At 33.9% G+C, this 23,915-nt stretch overlaps 3 protein-coding genes across 3 annotated transcripts; 1 reads left to right on the forward strand and 2 right to left on the reverse strand.

Annotated features, from left to right (window-relative positions):
• Positions 1 to 2,065: 2,065 nt before the first annotated feature.
• Positions 2,066 to 5,856, forward strand: LOC132625858 (adagio protein 3). The gene is made up of 2 exons (XM_060340453.1): positions 2,066 to 2,448; positions 3,928 to 5,856. Exons 1-2 carry the CDS (start codon positions 2,111 to 2,113, stop codon positions 5,531 to 5,533), a joined length of 1,944 nt encoding a protein of 647 aa, XP_060196436.1. The 5' UTR covers positions 2,066 to 2,110; the 3' UTR covers positions 5,534 to 5,856.
• Positions 5,857 to 6,570: 714 nt separating this feature from the next.
• On the reverse strand, positions 6,571 to 18,378 carry LOC132629216 (phragmoplastin DRP1C). The gene is made up of 16 exons (XM_060344931.1): positions 18,183 to 18,378; positions 16,298 to 16,361; positions 15,380 to 15,484; positions 15,086 to 15,187; positions 14,256 to 14,306; positions 14,081 to 14,142; positions 12,836 to 12,926; positions 12,678 to 12,742; positions 12,368 to 12,562; positions 11,772 to 11,891; positions 11,607 to 11,677; positions 10,142 to 10,367; positions 9,291 to 9,341; positions 8,546 to 8,798; positions 7,839 to 7,978; positions 6,571 to 7,186 (listed from the first exon to the last, which is right to left on the reverse strand). The coding sequence occupies exons 1-16, from the start codon at positions 18,312 to 18,314 to the stop codon at positions 7,061 to 7,063; spliced, it is 1,854 nt and encodes a 617-aa protein (XP_060200914.1). The 5' UTR covers positions 18,315 to 18,378; the 3' UTR covers positions 6,571 to 7,060.
• Positions 18,379 to 19,436: 1,058 nt separating this feature from the next.
• LOC132625859 (uncharacterized protein C594.04c-like) lies at positions 19,437 to 22,557 on the reverse strand. The gene is made up of 3 exons (XM_060340454.1): positions 22,287 to 22,557; positions 21,326 to 21,589; positions 19,437 to 20,046 (listed from the first exon to the last, which is right to left on the reverse strand). The coding sequence occupies exons 1-3, from the start codon at positions 22,518 to 22,520 to the stop codon at positions 19,570 to 19,572; spliced, it is 975 nt and encodes a 324-aa protein (XP_060196437.1). The 5' UTR covers positions 22,521 to 22,557; the 3' UTR covers positions 19,437 to 19,569.
• Between the last annotated feature and the right edge of the window lie 1,358 nt (positions 22,558 to 23,915).

Consider the following 23,915-nt stretch of genomic DNA (forward strand, 5'->3'; position numbering starts at 1 on the left):
TAATGTTCCTGTCAGAACCTTCTAATGTGTAATTTCTTATTTTCTATTTCTAGATAATGACAAGTTAACCTTTGAGGTCCAAATTTCTCTTTATCATATAAGGACTGATTTGAGTTGAAATTATTAGAATTTTTTTTTATTTAAAATGAAGTGTGTACTTATTAATTCACGGCAAATAAAACAAATATTTTAAATGGAATGCATATCATTTAATCATGATTATTGTTATTGCTCGGTTTTTTATTCTAAGACCTTCTTTTATGTTCTTTTTAATATGTCTTTCATCCATTTATGAAAAATACAAAAGATGAGATTTAAACCCTTGCTCCTTTTGATAAGCACTACACAACGTTAAATCCAAACTATATACCAAAAATGAGTGAAAAGAATGGTTATTTTTTGGAAGCTTTGCTTATACTTTTCCTTAACGAGGAATCCATTATAGTAGTACTAGAATACTTAATTATTGGTTGGGGCAACTTAAATATATTTTAAGTAGCTAGACAGCTAATTAACCACTAATATAATCCTATGTTCCTCAAATTCTAGTAAATAATTCAATTTTAAATGTAATCAGTGGGTCAAGTGTGACAATGGCATCCATATAATTTATCCTTTCTAGTTCATTTTTTAAAAGTTCAGCAAAATATAAAATCAAACCCTGCTAGTAGTGCATATAAATGTGTATGTTACACCATTTTATATACCTTTGTGTATAACATATTGGTATAATACTATAATAACAATCTCTTATTTATTTCACTTAATTTACCTCGTATATGTGTATACAAACAAGTGCTCCCTTGCTACAAAGCCTAGAATCTAGATATAAAATATTTTTAAATTTCTACTTCAGTACGTCAAAAAAGAATGAGCATGCTTACTGCACAAGAATCAAAATATCCAACCTTGTACCCAAAAAAAAAAAAAAAAAAAAAAAGAAGAAATATTCCCTCCGAATAAAAAAGAGTGTCCATTTAGCCTTTTTTTTCTTGTGTTACAAAAGTGTATACTTATCAAATTAAGAAAGAATTAACCTTATTTTTTCAGATTTATCCCTATTAAGTGCTATGTGATCAAATCCAATACATATTTAATTACGGGGAGTTTAGTCAAATTACTTACTATTTTTTTTCTAGGAATTAACATTTTCTTAAGGAATGTGCAAATAATTAAGTCGACATTCTTTTTGATCCGTTGGGACTATTAACTTTTAACTTTTTTTATCTATTTATATATAACATAAAAATAATATGAATCTTAACTTTATATTATAACTAAGAAGTTTTAAAAATTACAACTCTCTCACAATAATGTCATATAAATTAAGCCAGCTGAAATCGTTTTCAAACTAAAGAATTTAGGACCCGTTTAGCCATGATATTCACCTTTTTCGGAATAATTTTTCACTTTATTTGATAATCAGTGTTTGACCATGAATTTCCCCCATCCAACTTTGAATCTGTATTTCAAAATTTGAAAAACAATTTATAACCTGTTTTCCAATTCACTATTTACTTTTGAAATTATATTTAAGTACATTTAAGCATAAACATTATTTCAAATATTCTTCGCACATATTATAACCATACACAACTCCATCTTCAAATCCGAGACCATAAATATCAAATAAAGTGAAAAATACTTGAAATATGACTAAGAGCCCGTTTGGATTGACTTATAAGTTGCTTATAAGCTGTTTTCAGTTTTTTTGAGTGTTTGGCTGGCCAACTTAAAGTCATTTTGTGCTTAAAATAAGCTCAAAAAAATAATTAGGCCCATTTGACTTAACTTATCTAAAACAACTTATAAGTCAAAAAAAAAAAATTAGACTAGCTCAACTTATTTTTTTTAGCTTATAAACTGCAAACAGCTTACAGGCATAAACCCATCCAAACAAGCTCTAAACGCGTACTAAAACTGTTAAAAGATACTTTGTTTTTCTTTCTTTAGGCTGGTGCAGATATTAAACTAGAAGGTATATCCGTAAATAAGTTCAACATTTGGTCTATTTATCCAACACAGCTCTACAACATATCTCTAAACTGTAACATATTCACTAAAGCACAAGAGATATTTCATTTCTCAAAAAAAAAAAAAAAAAAAAAAAATGGGTGTAAAGAAAATGGAAGTTAAAGAAGAAGAAAACAAGCAAAGAGGAAAAAGATTAAAGTACACAAAAAACATGGATGAATATGAAGAAGAAGAAGAAGAAGAAGAAGAAGAAGAATTTGTTTATGATTATGAAGAAGAAATGGATGAAAATATTGAAGTTTTTTCTTCACAACAACAACAACAACAACCTGTTGGGTTTTTTTATCCTTTAAATACACCTTCTTCAATTGTTGTATCAGATGCATTAGATCCTGATCTTCCAATTATATATGTGAATACTGTCTTTGAATTATCTACTGGTTATCGTGCTGATGAAGTCCTCGGTCGTAACTGGTAAGTTTTAAATTCTGTGTGTCGCAATAGTAATTCAACCTAGTACGTGAGAGCAACTGTTGATTCATATAATTGCACTCATCTAGCTTGGTTATAATTAGCTGATCTTAACAAAATGCAGGGGTTAAGAATTGCAAATAATGAAAATTTTAACACCTAATAATTTAACTTTAAAATGTCTATTTTACCCTTAATGAAATGATCTGTAGCCCCACTCAAACGTCTATTATGAATTATTTTAGACCATGAGTTTTAAAATTCTTTCTTAAACTTCATGTCTAGTTAAAGATATTATTTTTTTTATCTTTTTGTGTTTTGTTTATTTGCTAAGTTTGTGTAGTTTGATTGGTGAAATTTGCTGATTTGAGGTTATATATTGGAAATAATTTTGGCGATTTAGATTGCATTTGAAATCCATTTTACCCTTAATAAATAATATGCAGCCGCACGAACATCTATAACTTATTTTAGACCATAAGTCTAGTCCTGTTTGTATACTTTGGAACTCTTTGGACCTTTTCAACTGAATTTTTGAGGTTTTCTGTTTAGTTTGAGTCTCTGTGCTTGATAAGCTGTTCTCACTTTATATAGGAACTAATTTTGGGTGATTTTTTAGTATATTGTAGTTTGAACAAAATGTTGTAGTTTGAATTGCTAACGGAGAAAAATATGTCAGGAGAATTTAGAGTTTTTTTTTTTTTTTTTTTTTTTAAAGTAGCTTGTGATTGATTTTAGATTTAAAAGTCCATTTTTTTGGCTTTCTTCCTGTTATTGAATCTTTACAGCTATTCCATGTAATTTGAATTTTCATCTGCTTTCATGGAAACAAAATCTAGTTAGTCAATCAATCAATCAGTCAATTATGAGTCATTTCCAAACTAGTTGGTGTCGGTCATATGAATGCTCAAGAAGCTCTATACGGGTTCATTTCATTCCGATATTTTTCGTCTCTTTAAGATTTCTTGACGCTAAATCTATAATGTATTGCAAAAAAAGAAAAAGACACAGGTCACTTTCTATATGTTTGGTCTTCTGATAGAACTCAAGATATGATGCGATATGAAGTGCAGTTTGATTGTCACATAGTAATTAGATAGAACCAGTTTTTTTGTTTTTTGAAATGGAGATATGCCTAGTCTCTTCTTAACTTTTGTCAAAAAGAAAATTACATGTGCCTAATGCTAGTATATTAGAAAATTTATTGTAACTTTTTCTGTCCCTTGACATTAGAATTGTTTAATACAGATGTTATATCTGATTCTTTGTTTACTTCTTTTCTAATGTCTCTCTTTATTTTTGATTTGATACATTTTTATTATTTGGATATTTTTTACTTGTGGACATATTCGATAAGCGCTCTCTTGCATTTACCATTGATTTCAACATTACTAATATTGAAGCATCCATCTAATGATCTACTATATGTTGACATCATTTACTGTTTGAGGAATCTTGACACGTTCACTGAATTATTTTCAGTCGGTTTTTACAATTTAGAGATCCACGCGCTCAAAGGCGGCATCCTTTGGTGGATCCTGTTGTTGTTTCTGAGATAAGAAGATGTCTTGAAGAAGGTGTTGAATTCCAAGGGGAGCTTCTCAACTTTAGAAAAGACGGTACACCTGTTGTGAACAGGCTAAGGCTAGCACCAATACATAGTGATGATGGCACAGTTATGCATATTATAGGGATTCAAATGTTTTCTGAAGCAAAAATTGACTTGAATACTGTGTCATATCCTGTTTTCAAAGAAACTTGCCAGCCTCACTGTGATGAGTCCAGCGAATACTCCATTAAAAGCGGTAATACATTGCATTGTCAGCACCATGAGATATGTGGTATTCTTCAGCTCTCTGATGAAGTTCTAGCTCACAACATTTTATCTCGATTGACACCAAGGGATGTTGCATCCATTGGTTCTGTTTGTAGAAGGATACGCCAATTGACGAAAAATGAGCATGTGAGGAAAATGGTCTGTCAAAATGCATGGGGAGCTGATGTCACGGGTGTGCTGGAACACATGACAAAGAAGTTAGCTTGGGGGCGTCTAGCTAGGGAGCTAACCACTCTTGAAGCGGTTTGTTGGAAGAAACTGACAGTTAGAGGGGCTGTAGAGCCTTCGCGTTGCAACTTCAGTGCATGCGCTGCAGGGAACAGGCTGGTGTTATTTGGAGGGGAAGGTGTTAATATGCAGCCAATGGATGACACATTTGTTCTCAATCTTGATGCTGCTAATCCAGAGTGGCGACGAGTGAGTGTCAAATCATCTCCACCGGGACGTTGGGGCCATACTCTCTCGTGTCTTAATGGTTCTTGGTTGGTGGTGTTTGGTGGATGTGGGAGGCAGGGATTGCTTAATGATGTGTTTGTTCTTGATTTAGATGCTAAACAGCCCACGTGGAAAGAAGTATCCGGTGGAACTCCCCCACTTCCTAGGTCTTGGCACAGCTCTTGCACGATGGAAGGCTCTAAGTTAGTTGTTTCAGGTGGATGCACAGACGCAGGGGTACTTCTCAGTGATACATATTTGTTGGATCTCACCAATGACAAACCTACCTGGAGAGAAATTCCGACTACGTGGGCTCCTCCATCTAGATTGGGACACTCACTCTCAGCTTATGGGAAGACTAAAATTCTTATGTTTGGTGGCCTTGCCAAAAGTGGTCACTTGCGCTTAAGGTCAGGTGAATCATACACTATTGATTTGGAGGACGAAAGGCCACAATGGAGGCAACTTGAATGTGGAGCGTTCACAGGAGTAGGAAGTCAAAATGCTGTTGTTCCTCCTCCTAGACTCGATCATGTTGCTGTAACGATGCCTTGTGGCCGGGTTATCATTTTTGGAGGTTCAATTGCCGGATTGCACTCTCCTTCACAACTATTTCTACTGGACCCTTCAGAGGAAAAACCGTTATGGAGGACTCTCAACGTACCTGGACAACCTCCAAAGTTTGCTTGGGGTCATAGCACGTGTGTGGTTGGAGGAACAAGGGTGTTGGTCCTAGGAGGCCATACCGGGGAAGAATGGATTTTGAACGAATTATATGAATTGTGCTTAGCGAGCAAGCAAGATTCTGATGCGTGATGTGGTTAATTAAATTCGTGCAGAATTGATTTCTGGAAATGCTCGTGGAGTAATGGAGAAACTTTGCGTTTTCTTTAAGAACGGTTCCACTTTGTAGACACTGGAATACGCCATGCCATAGATTCGAGTAGCTTATGCAGCTTGTGTAAATAAGCTTTTGGTCTTGCTGTTTGTAGTCCCTTGTTTGTAGTTCATTTGGTGGCTGTGGAATATTTATGCTTTTTGCTTTGTATCTATGTATTCTATTCACTGATTTCTGAGTCTTCATTTGTAAATTATTATCATTTTGCCAAGATAGTTCATGCTCATATCATTTTGCTTAATGCGTTCTTTCACAAAAATAATTAGTTTATATTACTGTAATCTTAACCAACTGTTATGAAACATTGGAAAGGGAAAGTGGATTACACTCCCAAGAATGTCACTAAAAGGGAGAGTCGGAAGAAAAGATCAAGAAGAATACAACATTATATTATGGAAAACAGGTTAGATAAAATATGAGAAAATGACAAAAAAATGGCCCCTTATGTTTGTCGGATAGGTTCAAAGTAGTCCCTTAAATATATTCTTGAGCAGTTTTGGTCTTATAAGTTTGTTAAAAATAATCACTTCTAGACTTCGCCAAATATTTTAATAAACTTTGTCCGTTAGATTTGAGCGAACTACGTAAAAAAAGATTTAATCAAAAACACGAGTCCCATCAAATCCTAGAAACTTCAACACAAAGGCCAGCAAAAGGTCCACCAGACTCTAAAAACTAGATCAACTTTTGACAAACTTAAAAGACTAAAACTGTTTAGGCATATATTTAAATGACTAATTTGAATCTATGTCAAATATAAGGGCCAACTTTTGTTATTTTCTTGACATTAGACAATAACTTGTACCCGTGAAATACACCAGGCCTATAATTCATGAAAAATAACTTCCGATGCACTTTCTATAATAAATTGGTGCCCATGACATTTTCTCGAGAACACATTTTTTAAGATATTTTGATCAACCAAACATGAAAAAATTAGATATATCAAAACACCTTAAACAGAAGTAACAATAGTTTCCACCATTTCAAAACGAAAAATAGACGCTTTTTCTAAGCCAAGTAACATATACTGTACTACATATATAATAGTTCCTTCTTATTTCTTGGCATGCGATGCAGCTCACCAGTATGAGCCAAATTGGACTAATTAATCCCTTAAAATTACAAAGAATGAAAGAATGACAAATAAAGAAATAAATCCTGGCAGCATAGCTCTATGCTCCTAATAATTTTGTTCACCAACAAATTAAAAAGATTTTACCAGGTAAAACATTTTCGTCAGGAACTCTGTTTGAAACTGAAATCCTTCCAATAAGGTGCATTGGCATCAAGAAAAGAACATGCTCGTTAAAATAAGCCACCGGCCATACGCTCGATAACAATGCCTTCATTTCCTACCACTTTATTTTATACTCTATCAACGATGAGATTTTTTTTTTTTCCAGATAGCCAGTATGTTTTTCCAAAGTAAAAAATGGGATTCATCATTTCCATGCAACTGCATCAATCTCATCTCTGGCTGACTTATATAGCTCAAGCCTTTTGGCTATGGACTCTCTTTTTGACATGAGAGAAGGATCCTCGTCCAACATTTTGCCTAGCTGCTCCTTCTGTAAATACATTTAGAGAATATGACTTATTTTCTTAGAAATATCAAATATTTATCATTTTCCCTTCACCAACAAACCTGTTTCCCTTTGTGGGCTAAGGTTTTCTCACAAAAGATCTAGGAGTCATCTGTTCCAGTGGCGTACGTAGCCACAGTGAAGAGTGGTCAGTTAGTTGAACACCTTCCGTCAGAAATATATTGTGTGTAAAAAAGGTTATATTAAGTATATAGGTAAAAAGTTACTTTATATACATATATATTAAATCTTGCACACCCTTAGCAAAATTCCTGACTTCGCCAATGTTTTGTTCAAATACTAAAAGTTATAGATCTTGACATTTCGATGAAAAGTGAGATATGAAAGCTCTGGCTCTATTATTTTTAGTTTCTCTTTAGTGCTTTTACTTTATCCATCATCCATTTTCCATTAGCATCTCAAAATCTAAATATTCTATCGCATTTGTTGGGAAGCAAAGCATCAAATGCTGTTCGTAATGGAGACAGGATCAAACAGAATTCCAGGAGGAGTTTTTGTCATGATGATCAGATAGAACAATTTATGTCGAGTGTAAGATTTTATTTACCCTTTTTGCTACAAATTCTCCCAGGAAATAAAAATAGTGGAAACAAGTGAAAATTCTTGAATACTTTACCTCTCTCCTTCCGACTTGAGAATAGAACTGATTTAACAATGACCTCTTTGCTTCTCTGACTTGACAATAGACAACAGCCTTTGGAATAGTATTCCTCAAGGTTTCACAGACCATATTAATATAAGCAGAGACATTTGACCCTGTATCAGATGAAGCAACAAAATTTAGATACAGTTTCTCTAAGTCGCTTTTATCTACTTTCATAAGAACAGAATAGAAAATGTTTCACTAAAAGTATCCTACAGGGTGGACGAGGCGTAAGATCTCTTTCATCACATCAGAAAAAAGATTATCTTTGAAATAGAGAATGCAAAACAATATACTCCCTCTGTTCAATTTGTTTGTCTTACTTCCGTTTTTAGTCTGTTTAAAAAAGAATGCCTCTTTCCTAATTTGGCAACTCTTTAATTTCAACTTTCCGCATGGCATGTTTAAGACCATAAGATTAAAGGGAATTTTGATACATTATTCATATCTTTAGTTTAAGACTACAAGATTTCAGATCTTTCTTAAACTCCGTGCCCAATTAAACTAAGACACATCTATTGAAACAGAGGGAATACTAATTACCATTTTTCTGAATATGATAACATCTCCAATTAAAGTATCTTATGTGGTGAACTTCACATGAGACGTCTGTGATCTCAATTTTCATATCACGAAAAAATTATCGGTTGAACAAAAAAGGCGAACAATCTGATACTTGCCAATTCTCCTTAGATGATTATCTGTATACCGGTCTGCATTTGCCGCCTGCGCCTGTGCTTGTGCCTGTGCCTGGTTTGGGGGCGGTTTTTCTGGTTCAGTCTGAAGCTTCCTAAAGAACTCAACTGTCAGGTAAGAAGACTCCATCTCTACCAGCCTTGAAACTGTCTTTCGACTCTCATCACGAAATCTGTCAAGAGCCTCATTCGCTGCGGCTGCAATATCAGATTGAAGTGACGGAAAACGTTTCAATTCCTGCATATGGATTCTAGGTTAGAATTATTATCATTCTATCTTTAAATGTCACCTTAATGTTCCAATTGACCTAATATTTTCAGGTTCATAAAAGATCGATAGGCAAAAGAGTTGCTTCTTGTTTCTTTTCTGTACATGAATCATAATCTTTAGTTTGAGGCATTTTACCAAGAAAAGATGCAATTGTAGAAACTACCATTTAGATTCTTAGTTAACATAAACACAATTCGAATAATTAGCAAGTAATTGTCATGATTTTTAAGCATTCTGCAACAACACTAAGAAAATGTCAGGGAAGAGGTTGTATAACCACGAGCTTTTGGGACAACTCCACAAAATTCCAACTAGCAGGACAACAACGGGCAAGAAACATAGAGCCAATACTACATTCTTCTTCTTGACAAAATTTTGATAAACAGGAAATCATGTGGGAAGAAAAAAATATAATTCCACTCATTGCAGAAAGGTTTACAAGAAGGCCTTCTCCTTTACCTGTGTTTCTGCAAGTGACTTCCTCACAAGTTCTTTCAGAATGGAATGCACCTGCAAATAAATAAAAAGAAAAGCTTTTATCCTTAAAGAAGTAAAACTCGACCATGATACATGCTAGACCCAAACGCTTCATGAGAAATCCAAACCAAAATAGTAATAACTGGTTAAAAGTACAGAAAGTAATATGAATATTTTAACATTCATAGGGAGGCGTTGCAACAGAAATACTTGTCTCTAATTTGTTTTCCATGATTCGAGTGCTGAAGCAGCGTATTTTCTAGAGCACATGATTATGTGGAACTCCTTGTGATTTACGTGATCATCAAGAAGAGTTAGTAGCGGAATTTGGAACTGCTTAGGAAAGGGGTCGAATAAATTGTTGGGGAGTGAAATAGTCTATTTGGGGATAGAGAGACTTGAAGCCTCACGACTTTTAAAGTCGACGGATTTTTGAGCTGAGAGGGTTCGGACTGGGATGATTTTGCGTGCAGATGGCTCAGCAGTCAAGCAATCAATCATTCTTTCTATCAGAACCTTTGAGACAGTAGAAGTTTGACCTTCCCACTATTCGCTGAGGGCCTAAGCATATTGAACCAAATATTTATAATCTTCTGCAAAGAGAAATTTTTCATGTGTGCGTGTTTGGACAATTCAGATTACCTTATAATTTTTCTCCTTTTTAATTCATATACATCACAGTGTTTGAACTACCTAATTGATAGAACTCAAATCTTTCTCACTTCCACAAAGATTTGATGAAACTTTCAGTAATGTCTACCACAAAGAGCATATATAAAAACACTTGAACAAGTAAAAGCATTTGAAACAGGAATCAAAATCAAGAACTTCACTGCATCAACTGAGGCTTCAGCAGGGCCCTTGAAGAAGCCAAGGGATCCATCGATTAGCCTTCTGTAACCTTGCTCAGGAGCAATTAAGTGAGGCTGGTATCCATCTGCCTCAGAAATAACCTTTTTGACATTACTCGTTGAAAGATGACGATCAAACGGAAGCTTCTTAAGAGCAGCTGGTAGCTGATGGTCAAAGACCCCGTATATTCTATCGCCACCCGGCCTCCTGAGAAAAAATAGACATTGTAGCTAGTAACACTTTTAGAAGTAAATAGAACACTTCACATCATGCAATATAGAGCTTGATTCTCCTGGCCCCTTGAACTCGGGTAATCTGTGTAACTTCTTCTAATAAGTTCAGCGTGTCAACTCATTCTCATAAAACAAAGATTCGATCAATCAACTACGTCCTCAATCCCAAATTAGTCGGTGTATATGATTCCTAACTCCATCATTGGCTGCCTCAGTCGACTGTGATTCTAAACTAGGATGCTCACCCACTTATTTATTATCTAAAATAGATTTTATTATAGTTATAAAGGGGAAAAAAGAGTGTGTTACAGAAGCACAGGGGTCTTAAACGTAAAACATGCCTACTCAGAATGGACTACCTTATATTATTGACAGTGGAATTGAACGTCAAAAGGAAGATGCTAGGAAGGAGGAGGAAGGAGGAGGAAGGAAAATAATTTAATCACAGTATGATGTCCAATAAAAGGAAAGTGATATTGAAGACTCTTGAACTTTCATATAGGAACAAAACTAGGATAACAGACGGCAGCATTCATTTAGAGTTATAGCAAGCCCAAATCTGACGGCAACCCTATAGTTGAGACATGCACTATGAATTCAATCAGTCAATCACTTACACAACTTTTAGACATGCATCACCAGCCATTGGGTATATTTTAAAAGTTTTGGATAACACATGAACTTATGGTTGTAGACTTCCAATCAAATAAGTAATGATGCATTAGACAGTTAGCCTTGACATCGATGCCATGAAGTCAAAATCTAGGTGAGAAATAGCATTTTCAGGTTACTGATATTCCACAATGAATTTAGACCTGGATCTATAAGTCATACTTCTAATAATGCATTGATCTTACAGATAACATGTGAGAAATGGAAGTATATTGCACTTTTATTCCTAGTTCTAATTCTGATTTAGCTTTATAATTTTAGAGTACATTACCCTCAAATTGCCAGTAAAGACCAAAATGGAATTAACCATGAATTGAAGGCAAGAACTAAGAATCTGACAACTATGTGTCAACATTAGAAACCGAGTTAAGAAATCCTTTCAAGAGAAGAGATAAGGTAAACAAACTACCAGAAGCAAATTACCAGTTGGAATCTCGTTGCACCCTCAAAGCAATGGACAGAATGAATATATGAAGTTCATTTAAAGACATACTAGCATTCTGTGATGCTATTTATGAAGTAGTAAAATGTTAAGCATTACCCGCCTTCCAGGTGTTCCTTAAATATTCGATCGAATGCACGACACATCTCCAAGATTGTGTATAGTTGTGCCTGTAGAAATAACAAATTAATTCAAATTAATAACAAAGACAAGTAACTCCAGGTTACCATTAGTCCTCAAGTTTAAGCATATACTGTTCATTACCCCTCCATCTACACCAACAGGTCGGCCAATTCGGTCCAACTCAGCATTAAGCTCATCGATTGTCTTATTTATTAGAGCAATAATGCTTGGTATTCGCTGTCTGATCACAGTCTCCAAGTGCTATAATTTCAAAAAGGAAAAGGGAAAAGGTTAATAACGGCTACTCAGGGAATATTAAATTCTTAACCCAAATGTAAACATTTGAAAGCCAAAAAGGGAAACCAACCACACCCAAGGGTGTGGCTTGGTGGTTAATGAAGTGGGTTGAAAACCATGAGTCTCAGGTTCAAATCCCAATAGAGATAAAAACACTAGATGATTTCTTCCCATTTGTACTAGCCTTGGTGGCAGAGTTACCTGGTACCTGTTGCTTGGCGGGAGATGACAGGTATTCTGTAGAATTAGTCGAGGTGCGCACAAGCTAGCCCCGACATCGACAACAACAACAACATATGCAGTGTGATCCCACAAGTGGGGTCTGGGGAGGGTGGAGAGGTGTACGCGGACCTTACCCCTACCTTCGCGGGGTAGAGAGGCTGTTTCCGATAGACCCTCAGCTTTGGACACCACGGTTATTAAAAAAAAAAAAATCTAACCTTTGATAAAAGCTTTGCAAGATATTCAGCTCCCATTTTATGAGCAAGATGCCCATATTCAGGACTTGATTCGAAGTATTCCTGCTCCTTCCGACGAGCAGCCATCATATCTACATTCTTGTTGATATCAGCCTGTGAACGGTTGACAATTCCAACCCATGGATGTTGGAGCTTGTACGATCGACCCTCAAGTACCTTAAAACATCAATAAAACTAAAAATAAGTAAAGAATATATTAGCAACAACTTTCGCAGGGATCAGAATATTGTATAATTTGAGCAACTTCTGAAAAAGGATTAATCGGTCATACATCCAAGGCATTGGTTCCCTTATCCATCAAATCAAGTTTTGTTATAACTCCAAATGTTCTTTCACCTGAAATATGAAATGGAATATATACAATCAGATAATTCAATGTCAGCCACCTGATTTTGCAAAATTAGCATATCCGGCTACAGACAATAGTACCTGAAGGATCAACTTCTCTTGCAAGCTTTATCGCATCAGAAGTTGCAATATCTTGATTGGCAGGAGAGATAGCCAATATGATGCAATTGGGCTAGCACAACCAATAAGTCAAAACTGGTTATAGATAGAGCATGATAACTCGTGCTATTTTGTAGTTGAAAAGTATAGTTTACCAAACAAGATTATGGAAATAAGAAGAAAAAATAGAAATCAAAGGAACTGCCTTTTCAGAGAATAAAGTCGGAAAGTACAGTTGGTAACTCCACATGATGCCTACTATTTAGGACTTTGTGTATCCACAAACTTTTAAATTCTTAAAGATTGGATCGACTCGTTAAAAGTTCCGGGGGACAACTATTCCTCAACTAAACATTCTAGATATAACAGTTTTTGTGGTTAAAGAGTTCCAATCAGACAAGGTAATAAAGTTACAATGACAATGTGGCAGTAAACATAATGCAAGATTTAAGACATCATATCATTTCCAAGTCCAATAATAGGAGAATGTTCAAGTGGTTATAACAGTAAGTACCTACATATATTCCACTGTTTTAATAGAAACCAGAAAGAAATTTGGACAAGTCTTAGTTCCATCACTTATCTAACTTAGGAACAGCCTATAGTTCTTGCAGCTATTGCACCTTCATATATTTCATTATTTGGTAGCAACCGAAAGAAGCTTGGACAACTGGATTTCTCTCATTTTTCTAGCTTAGAAACATCCCTAAATTTCTGGCATCTATGTATTATCTGCAGATATGTACCGTTTATGCTTATGAGCAAAAAGTGAGGCTATAAATCGCGTTAATAAGCATGTTGCAAATAAAGCATCAGAACTATTCCAGATGTCTATTTTCTTGTCATCAATTTAGTGAACCTCAGGTTGCATGAAATTATCACATCCAGCTGGCTCCATTATCATCGAGATGCCGAAAATTGGAGCTTTAAATTTCTTTTTCCACGTTTGCTCTAGCTCCTGATGTGCTTAAGAATTCTTTTCGATCGCCCTATGCCTATAAGTAAAGCAGCAAAAACTATATTGTATTTCCTAGAATTAAAAGTCAAACCAAGACTTTTGTATTAATGATGGACATGTATTTAAATGACAGATGTTCAAAGGTTGCACAAGTGAATTGCAAACTCCACAGCCAACTTTAACTGTTGGCACAAAGCCAAATGCTAGTTCAACAAATAATGGTTCTGTAATTGTGATAGTAAGTTATTCCAGCTTGAACTTAGCCTTACTTTTTCCACATAAGAGCGGACCATCATTTCAATATCTTCAACAATGCTTTCTGGTTGTCCCTCTGCAGAGTTCAAAATTTATCGTTTCAATTTCTTTAACAGCTAAATAATACAGTAGCACAGGAAGATTGGCTCCTTTTCTATACCTATAGGAAAATAGTGATTTCGTGCTCACCTACAGCAACCTTTGTCAATCCAGGAAGATCAATGAGTGTTAAATTTACCACTGTAACACAAAACATGCACTTAATAGTCATTAAATAGAAACATGTAACTATATCAATATGGATATTCACAATTCAAGATTACAGAAGAGGGAACGATAGAAAGAATCTTTAGAAAGGAAATCAAAGATAACCAACATAACACACAGACATTACCTTCTATCAGGTGGACTATAGGTTGTCCATTAATGCAGTTAATATTTGCCATGAATACTTTCTCCATCAACTACAAACTTCGATAAACTATACCCATTCAAATGCCTAACTTTGTTCAAGAGTTACTGATAGGTCATGAAGGACTAGATTGATATAATCCCTCCGTCCCATTTTATGTGTAGCAGTGTAGGTGTTACTATTTGGGGAGTTAAACCATTTTTTCTTTGACTATATTTTAAAAAAATTATTAAATATTTTGCATCATTAGCTATGTTGACTTGTAGTACTTTTGTGTAGTTTTCAAACATGTAAAAAATTTTATAAATATTTTTGAAGAATCTATACCCGAATTCATAGTCAAAATTAAGTGTTTTGACACTCATACTCCGAATTGCTTCACATAAATTGGGACTGAGGGAATATGTGTTAAAACTGATGTAAAACATAAAAACAAAAGTAGACACAATGCTTTAAGATTAGTTGGCTGACTAGAATCCTCGAAGATTCTGTTGGGAAATGTGACATGGCAAGATGGTCAACTTCGACTATCCCCATACCTCAATAATTGTATAAGTGGTATCAGCATAGCAAGATGGATAAGCTGGCAAGGATGCAGAACACATACCATTAGGAGAATAAATGCTCAGATGAATTGGAACATTAGAAATTTGCTTGGACTTCCCCGTTATGCGGTCAGTCTCATCTGCAATCTCTTGACGTACCGAAGCTGCATTAGCAAAAATCACACATTAAAGAATGAAATTTTTTCATTTGAATCGATGATTGTGTTACATCACACATCAAACTTCTTTTTTATAACCGTGGTGTCCGGGCCATCTTGCGTGCACCTCGACTAATTACACAGTATCTGCTACTTCCCACCAGCACAGGTAAAAGTTTCTTACAGTATCAAACTCACCGAAGTCGGTAAACTTCTTTTTTGAAGCATGTAAAAACTCCGCATATTCAGATCCTCCGTCAATCTTATGGAGTTGAAGAACCAATGGCCTCCTTGTGACAATGCCTTTCAAATTTCAAGAGAAAACACTAATTAGAACAAGTATAAAGGGAAGCATATAGCATATAGGGAAAAGGTAATTAGCAGAAACAGAAATGCTAGGATATATATGCTTAACTTCTTACTTCAATTCATAGAAAGACAATCGCAAGTTTGCAATGAATACTTTTTAATCTCAAAAAGCAAACAATCCTGAGAAATTTATGAGAGCAATGATCAATAATATGGTTAGAGACTGGTATATCAGTATGGGAATAATTGTGAGATTTTCTGAACCTCTAAATTAATCTTATAAGACATTAATTACTCACTATGCTTCAATTTATGAGTCTTACTTTCATTTTTAATATGTTCCTAAAAGAATGCCACTTTCTATATTTAGAAACTCATTAACTCTAACATCCTACATGGCATGACATTTTTAATTTAAGACCATAAGATTCAAAAGTCTTCCTTACTTTTCTTAAATTTCATGCCTAGTCAAACTAAGACACATAAAATGAAATGGAGGGAGATTTTGTATTGGAATGAAATTGGTCCGCATAGAGAAAAATGGATGTAGAGGATCCGTATAGCCGATGCCAACTAGTTTGGGATTCAGAGCTATTGAATGTTTTAATGATCAATTACAGACCTACCCAAGCTTTATATGACACCAGTAATTGCACTATCACTTTTCATTCCCATGAAAACAAAGACTTTTGGATCCTTAGCTTAGAGTCAATGTTCTGCATTAGGCTTCTACTTATCAATAATCATAAATCAGAGTTCGACACATATTAAGCTGAAATTCAAAAAGTTTAACAATAGTAAAATTACCTGATCCACGAGGCAGGAAATCTCTACCTACAACACTTTCCAACACCGATGATTTTCCAGAGCTCTGATGATTATCACACCAACAGTCAGAAAATAAAACATTCCCAAAAAATGCATGTAACACTGTTATAATGTAGAGATTCATATCGCAGATCTCAATCTAGGATTTGAAGTTTATGGGTTCTGGAGACCCCTCAATTGTGACCGAACCACTAGCGCATTTATGCTATTGTATTCGCAGGTTATTATAGGTATATATATTTAGTGGATTTCTCAACATATATACAAAATCTAGGCTAAAGCTACAATAAACTGTGTTTCCGCCCCCAAAATCTCCAACTAGTTAGAGATTGAACTATCAATCGACTGTATTACAATGTAGTACATAAGGAAGATGATTGATTAATTTATCTTTCTTGAAAAAAGAAAATCATGTGAATAGAGTAGATTACACTTGTGATTGAGATGTAATTGTTCACAGTGGTGGATGGAGAGTATAAACAACCGATTCAACTGAACCCATCATTTTCGACACAGAACACAAATATTTGTGAAAAGTAACTAAAATTTATAAAAGATATCAAACGAACCCATAGTTTCTGAAATTAATGTGTTCTGTGATAAGAACCTGAACATTGAGCCTGTAAAATTTAAATCCAGAATCTGCCTCTGATTGTTCATAGATTGTTATGAGTAATGTAGAAATTGAGCGGCAAGTAAAAATTCATGGCAACATATTTGGGATTGAGATATTGTTGTTCACAGTGACCGATAGATTATAAAACAACGGATTCAACTGAACCCATCATTTCGACAGAGCACAAATATAATGTGAAAAATTACTAAAAATAATAAAAGACTATCAAGCGAACCCATAGTTTCAAAAGCCTAATATGTTCTCTGATAAGAAGCTAAACACTGAACCCATAAAATTTAATTCTTGAATCCGCCTCTGATTGTTCATAGATACTTATGAATAACACATAAATTGAGAGGTAAGTACTCCTTCATTACACAGAGCACAAATATATGTGAAAAATCACTAAAATTTATTTTAAAATATAAAATTTGAACCCATAATTTCAAAATTCTAATGTGTTATGTGTTAAGAACCTAAACATTGAACGAATAAAATTTAATCTTGAATTCGCCTCTGATTGTTCATAGATTGTTATAAGTAACACATAAATTGAGTGCAAGTACTCCTTCATCCTTGACCAGATGTCTGAGAGTGTAAACATGAATCCAAACTTACGTGAAAACACTAAAATTTATAAAAAATATCAAATGAACCCATAATTTCAAAAGCCTTATATGTTATGTGATAAGAACCTAAACATTGAACCCTAAAAAATTTAAATCCCGAATCCGCCCCTTATTGTTAATAGATTAATATGAGTAACATCGAAACTGAGTAGTAAGCACTGCCTCATCATTAACGAGATGTCTTAGGTTCAAGCCCTACTGGATACAGAGTCGCTTTTGTTGGGGCCGTTTACACTTTCCAGGCCAAACCCCCATCATTTTCAACACTGAGCACAACAACAACATACCCAGTATAGTCCCATAAATGAGGTCTGGGGAGGGTGAGACAGAGCACAGATATATGTGAAAAAATCACTAAATTGTATAAAAATATCACAAGAACCCATAATTTCAGAATCCTAATGTGATTTGCGATAAGAACCTAAACGTTGAACTCATAAAATTTAAATCCTCAAAAAAAAAAAAAATGAAATCCTAAATCTACCTTGGATTGTTCATAGATTGTTACAGTAACATAGAAAATATCCGGTAAGTACTCCTTCATTTAGTCGGGCCTCAATACGCATACTGAACACCGGGTGGAAAATAAACAAAAAAGAACATAGAAATAAATACTAGCCTGGCCACCGACGACGGCAACGGTAGGAAGAGCTTCCCATAGGGACATTCCTTCACCACCATGATCTCCTAAAATAGTACATGCACGTTGAATTCTGTTAACCAATCCAATCAAGCTTTCTAACGTAGCCATTGATGCACTCTTTATATTATTATTTTTTTATTTGAGAATAAGATTGAAAATTTAAGGAATTGGAATTTGAAAATGATTTGTGTGAATCTTGATCTGAAAGAGAAAAGACGAAGCAATGGAAAATAACGAGAATAACGGTTTAGTTGTTGCAACGTGCCATTTTTCTTTCTTGAGGACTCTTATTTTTTTAACATATACTCTATCCGTTCACTTTTATTTGTCTATTATATTAAAATACTTTTTCATTTTTAGTTGTGACTTATAGCATTTCAAGAGAAAAACATACATATAATATTTTTTTTTTTTCATGTTTTACCCTTAACATTAAATAGTAATTCTCAAATCATTTCTCAAGACCTAAGACTAAACATCAATTATATGGACATTGTGGTAAAATATTCATGTCAATTAATATTTCCTAAAAGATGTGAACGGAGAGAATATTTACATATATGTTTTAGGCTTTTAGCTAACAGTGAAAATGTGAAACTTTTCTCTTGTCACAGTTAGGGGTGTACCTGGTGATTTTTTTCCTTAAAAAAAGAACCAAATCAATTTTTAAATATTAAAATTAAATTAAACTAATTAAATTGGTTTTTATTGGTTCGTTTTTATCAATATTTTTGTCGATTTAATTTTTTAAAAGTATGTAATATATACGATCAAACATATATTCTAAGGATTATATTCCAGCATAACACTACCTACTCTTTAAGAAAAGCAGAAACTATAGTATGTAATCAACTACTCCATATATGCAGCTTTAGCTGAAAAATTGTATGTATGATTTAAGAATTTAGTTATTCCAAAGAAACTTAACTCTGTCATTCCTTTATTAACTTGTATAATGAAACAAAGCTTTTTAGCATCTCTTACATCGTAAATAAAATGAACAGAAACTCTTTAGCATTCGAAATGCTCTTATAATGAAAATTCTTACAATAAATTCTTTTTGTGCAAAACAAAAAAAAAAAAAAAAATTAAAGAATTGTCATTTACCAAAACATCATAATGATAATAGAATTAAATCATAAGTAATGAATAATTCAGGGATCCAAAGACAAGTTATTTTTAATGTGAAATAGATTCTTGGACTTGATAAAGTTTAATACAAAGACTACATTTATGAACAAATAGCACATTTTTCATAGTACAGAAGCAAGCAAATGAATCATACAAGAGAAATAAATACAAAGCAAATTACAATACATTGATGTTTCAGTCTTCTTATCAAGTAGTACTAATAAATATGGACTCAATTTTTCTTATCTTTTCCATTTGAGGAAGACTTGAACCATGGAATCCACACAGAAGTAGTCTTTTGGTAGAGCTTATATGCATCAGCTCTGTAGTTATCTCTAACCATTTTCTTCTCCACAAGCATAGTAACGTATCCCAAGCAAATGCTATTTATAAGTGGACCAATAAATATCCAATTTTGGCCCAAATTCCATGTAAATAAGGCCAATCCCCACCACCACAATTGTTCACCAAAATAATTTGGATGTCTTGAGTAACACCATAGGCCTTTTTCAAGATTTGGAACCATTGGCTGGCCAAGTTCTTTCAGTTTTTTATTTCTGCATTTAAAATTGTTGAGCTGTGTATCGGCGTAAAAGGCTATTGTAATGCCGGAGAGGCAGATGGCTATGGCAATGAAATCCAAAAAGCTCCATGGCTTATCCACTATATGGACGATATACATAGGCAGGCAGATCCCTATCTGTAAAACCTGCAAATAGTAGCGAAGTCAGAATTTTTACTGAGGGGATTCAGAGTGTACAAAAATAAACACACGAAGAAGTCACGGGAATTTAACGCTATTATATTTACATAAAAAGAAATAGCTCCGTTAAGGTGATTCGGATGAACCCCCCTGCGCCCCTGCCTATAAGGGCAAATGTATTCTTTTCTTCTTGTCTTTGTTTCTCCCAACTCACATAATGCAGATGTGATTTAATGTTTTTTTTCAGTTATTATGAACATTCAAATTTGATTGCGAAATGAAGAAAGCAAACAAAATCTTGATAATATTAAGGATCTCGATGTTGCGTGTCGGATCCTCCAAAAATAGTATATTTTCGAGAATCCAACACGAGTGCGGCAAAAATGTTGGAGAGTCCGAGCAATATTGATTAGAACAATTAGAATAGACAGCTGCTAGAGCTTGGGGAAAGGCTAAGAAGGTTGATACTAATTAAGTTAATAATCTTGCCACGTTCCCTCTATTTGGTTCAACACTTGTTTATGTGTTTGTTGTGGCTTCAGAAATTGCATATTGCAGATAAACTCAATCAAAGGCTAATACTGCAAAATGATCTATGAAAAACCTGTAGAATATTAGAATATTTTGAAACATGTTAAGGAATGGATATTAGGCCTAAACCTTAAAGCTAGCAAAAGTGGGGATTACCCAAATCCATATGAGGAGACGACACATATTATCAACAAGCGTGGGACCCTAAAAAAAACCCCACATGCCCAGAACAGGAATTCTGAAGCATGGATAACATAAAATTAGTGCCCAAGATTGGATAAACGAGAATAGGAAGTGGTCTAGTACTGATATTATGTGTTAAGAAAATGAATCTAGTGGACTTTGAAACTAGCTCAAAACCAAAAAGTAGCTTATGATGTCATGGGAGGTTCTAAAGTGTAACATCTGTGTTCATGTGGACTCAGTAGCTTTTTACTATACCCTAGTATGTATTAAGAAATCACTAAATATCTACAAACATTTGACTGTGAACAGAGTTATCATTGTATATATTAATTTGAGGTCGCTACAGGAACCAATTACTTTAAATCCTACATTCGACTTGAAATGAGGACTGTCCAAAACCATACGATGAAATAACAACACATACCCTCAACCAATGTGAGCCTCTAACTATTTCAATCTACTAGATTTTTCACAAACAACATAACAAAAGAAACAGAATCATTTTGTCATAATTTCATCAACCAAAAACATTACAAATGAAAGAAAAGAGTTAATACTAATCAATTACCTGCTGAGAGAGATAAATTGCAAAGAAAGAAATCCACCACCAGTTCTTTCCATATTGGTGGCTCATATCTATGTATCTCCAGTCTTGCCTAGCTCCCAACTGCCAATTTTCCCTTCTGAAGTAGCTATGAATCATCCTAATACTCCAAATACATGTCAAAATTGTCACAGTCCATGACCTCAATTGATTGTACTGTGCCATTGGATGATTTGCATAGAAATGTAGCAGCATTACTGGAATCAACATCCAGTACAAACCTATCATCTGCAAAATCAATTTCGCAAAACAAAAACAGGCTAAAATTAAGTCGATTAATCAACTTCGTCTAGATTAGTTGGAAGTGTACATGAATCCTTTTAGGAAAATTAACTTAAATAGTCGTCCGCAAAGAAAAATAGCCGACAAATGCATAGTAATATACAATTAGTACATAACATATGCATATTGATTAGCAACTGTAAGTATTTTAGTCAAACGGTCAAATGTGTAACTTCCCCTATCTTTTATGTACATTACTATCATTGTTCATAAAATCGTGCACATTTGGCACAAAACAAACAATATCACATCACGTTAAAAAAAAAAAAAAAAAAAGTATATTTAGGCTGACTTAGTCCAACACCTGTGATTATACATAATAAGATATTTTCAACTAGTTGGTGTTTTAATACTATGCTTTTATTATATTTGGCTAAAATTTAAAAATAACCACTTTTTAGTTCTTGTACTTGAAAAAATAGCCACTATCATGACGTTTCAAATTTACGGGGGAAACTTCCAAGATATTATCATGTAGTTTTACTTGTAGAATTTAAAACTCCATAATAATTAACTATTTTGCAAACACATTAGATAAATTTGTATTGATTCCAAGAGACACCGTAATGCCTTATAGAACTTCCATGGAAAAAAAGAACTTAAGTACTTAATTCATCAAAGTAAAAATAAAAGAGTTAATTACCCAATGGAGGCTTGATTGAAGAAGAGAAATGAACCAAAAGAGGACATTGACATTGAGGAAAAACATGATATTAGCAAGCAAAAGTGGATGGTGATTGCACCAGTTCCACAATGAGTTGTTTTCATTGTGATGCTGAAGGAAAGAGAGGTAGAAGAGAATAGAAGGAAGAGGGGCTAAAAATGCAATCAGTGCATTCTTGAAATTGCTATGAGTAGCCATGTTAATTTCAGTCATTAGCTAGTAATTAGTATCCTATGTTGCTTGTGAATTGTGAGGGTCTAATTTATACAGGATTCTACGAGCCATGGCCCAAAGAAAAGAATTTTAATATGATTCTTTTTTGTTTGTCTAAAAAAGAACAATAATTTCGCATCCGTCTAGATATTTGTGGCACGACTGGGCACAAATTTTCAAAAAGAATCCGAGGTTTTTGAAATTTATGGTCTAAAATAAGCATTAAATATTTATGGCTAAATGCAATTTTTGAAGTTAAATTACTTCTACATGCAGAAAGATGTTGAGATAGACTAAAAAGGAAAGTGTGTTATATAAATTGGGATATAGAGAATACCTTTTTGTATTTAGGAACCATTTAATGTTAAACTTTCTACTTTACCTTTAATAAGATAATTTATAATTGCATAAATGTCATGGCATATTTAAGATCACAATTTCCACAAGTCTTTCTTTTTCCTTTAACATCAAGCACATTTACATAAAATGAGACAAAATAAATATTAAGAGGCATGGTAAACTGATTAAGATTCCACACTCGACTAGAGATCTCGAATTCTCCTGAGAGTGAAAAACATTTTAGTAAAGAGCACTATACCAGGGGCGGAGCTAAAAGAACGAAAAGGAGTACGGTCCAAACCATATATATATATATACATATACGATCAATTTTTCTGTGTATATAGTAAATGTTAAATTTCTTAGCGAAATTTATCCCTTAATGGACTTGCACAAAGCGAATATAAACTAAATACTTTTAAAAAAATGAGTATGGACTGGTCCAAGAAAGCAAAAAGGGCTACTTTACATTGTCCATTGCACTATCTTTCTGATTTGAAAGTTATGATTACTTCCCGCTATCATTTTTTCTTTATTGTTTTCCAACTAGCATGCGTTTCATCTTTTCTTCAATACATTTGGACGTACCAATTTTGCAATTAATTAAAGATGATAAATTTGATGCTGTCATACTTTAGATTTGGTCAAAGAAATTTCGTTGATTTGATCGTATATTTATAAATATTAATGTGAAGGAAGTTATATTAAAAAAACTACAAGTATGATTGAGTTGTTTGATGATGTCTATATCAATATGTTGAGAATACTGAGTAGAGAAATTTCAATAAGTGTCAAGTTACAAATTTTAGTGTTGAGTCGTGACAACTATATATAAAATAATATCAAGAAAATTCAAATAGTTATCATATATGGTGAAAAAAAAAATTATTATCAAATAATACTTTATCTGGCTCTAAATTTTCAACTCGACTTAGAAAAAGAGCTCATACAATAATTTTGACTAATATTGGCCAATCGAACTTCAAACTCAAAGTTTTCATTACAAGATTATATATTTCTGATCCAAAGTTTGATATTCTTATTCTCGTGAGGATT

Source organism: Lycium barbarum, chromosome 2 (assembly GCF_019175385.1).
Source record: "Lycium barbarum isolate Lr01 chromosome 2, ASM1917538v2, whole genome shotgun sequence".
NCBI lineage: Eukaryota > Viridiplantae > Streptophyta > Magnoliopsida > Solanales > Solanaceae > Lycium > Lycium barbarum.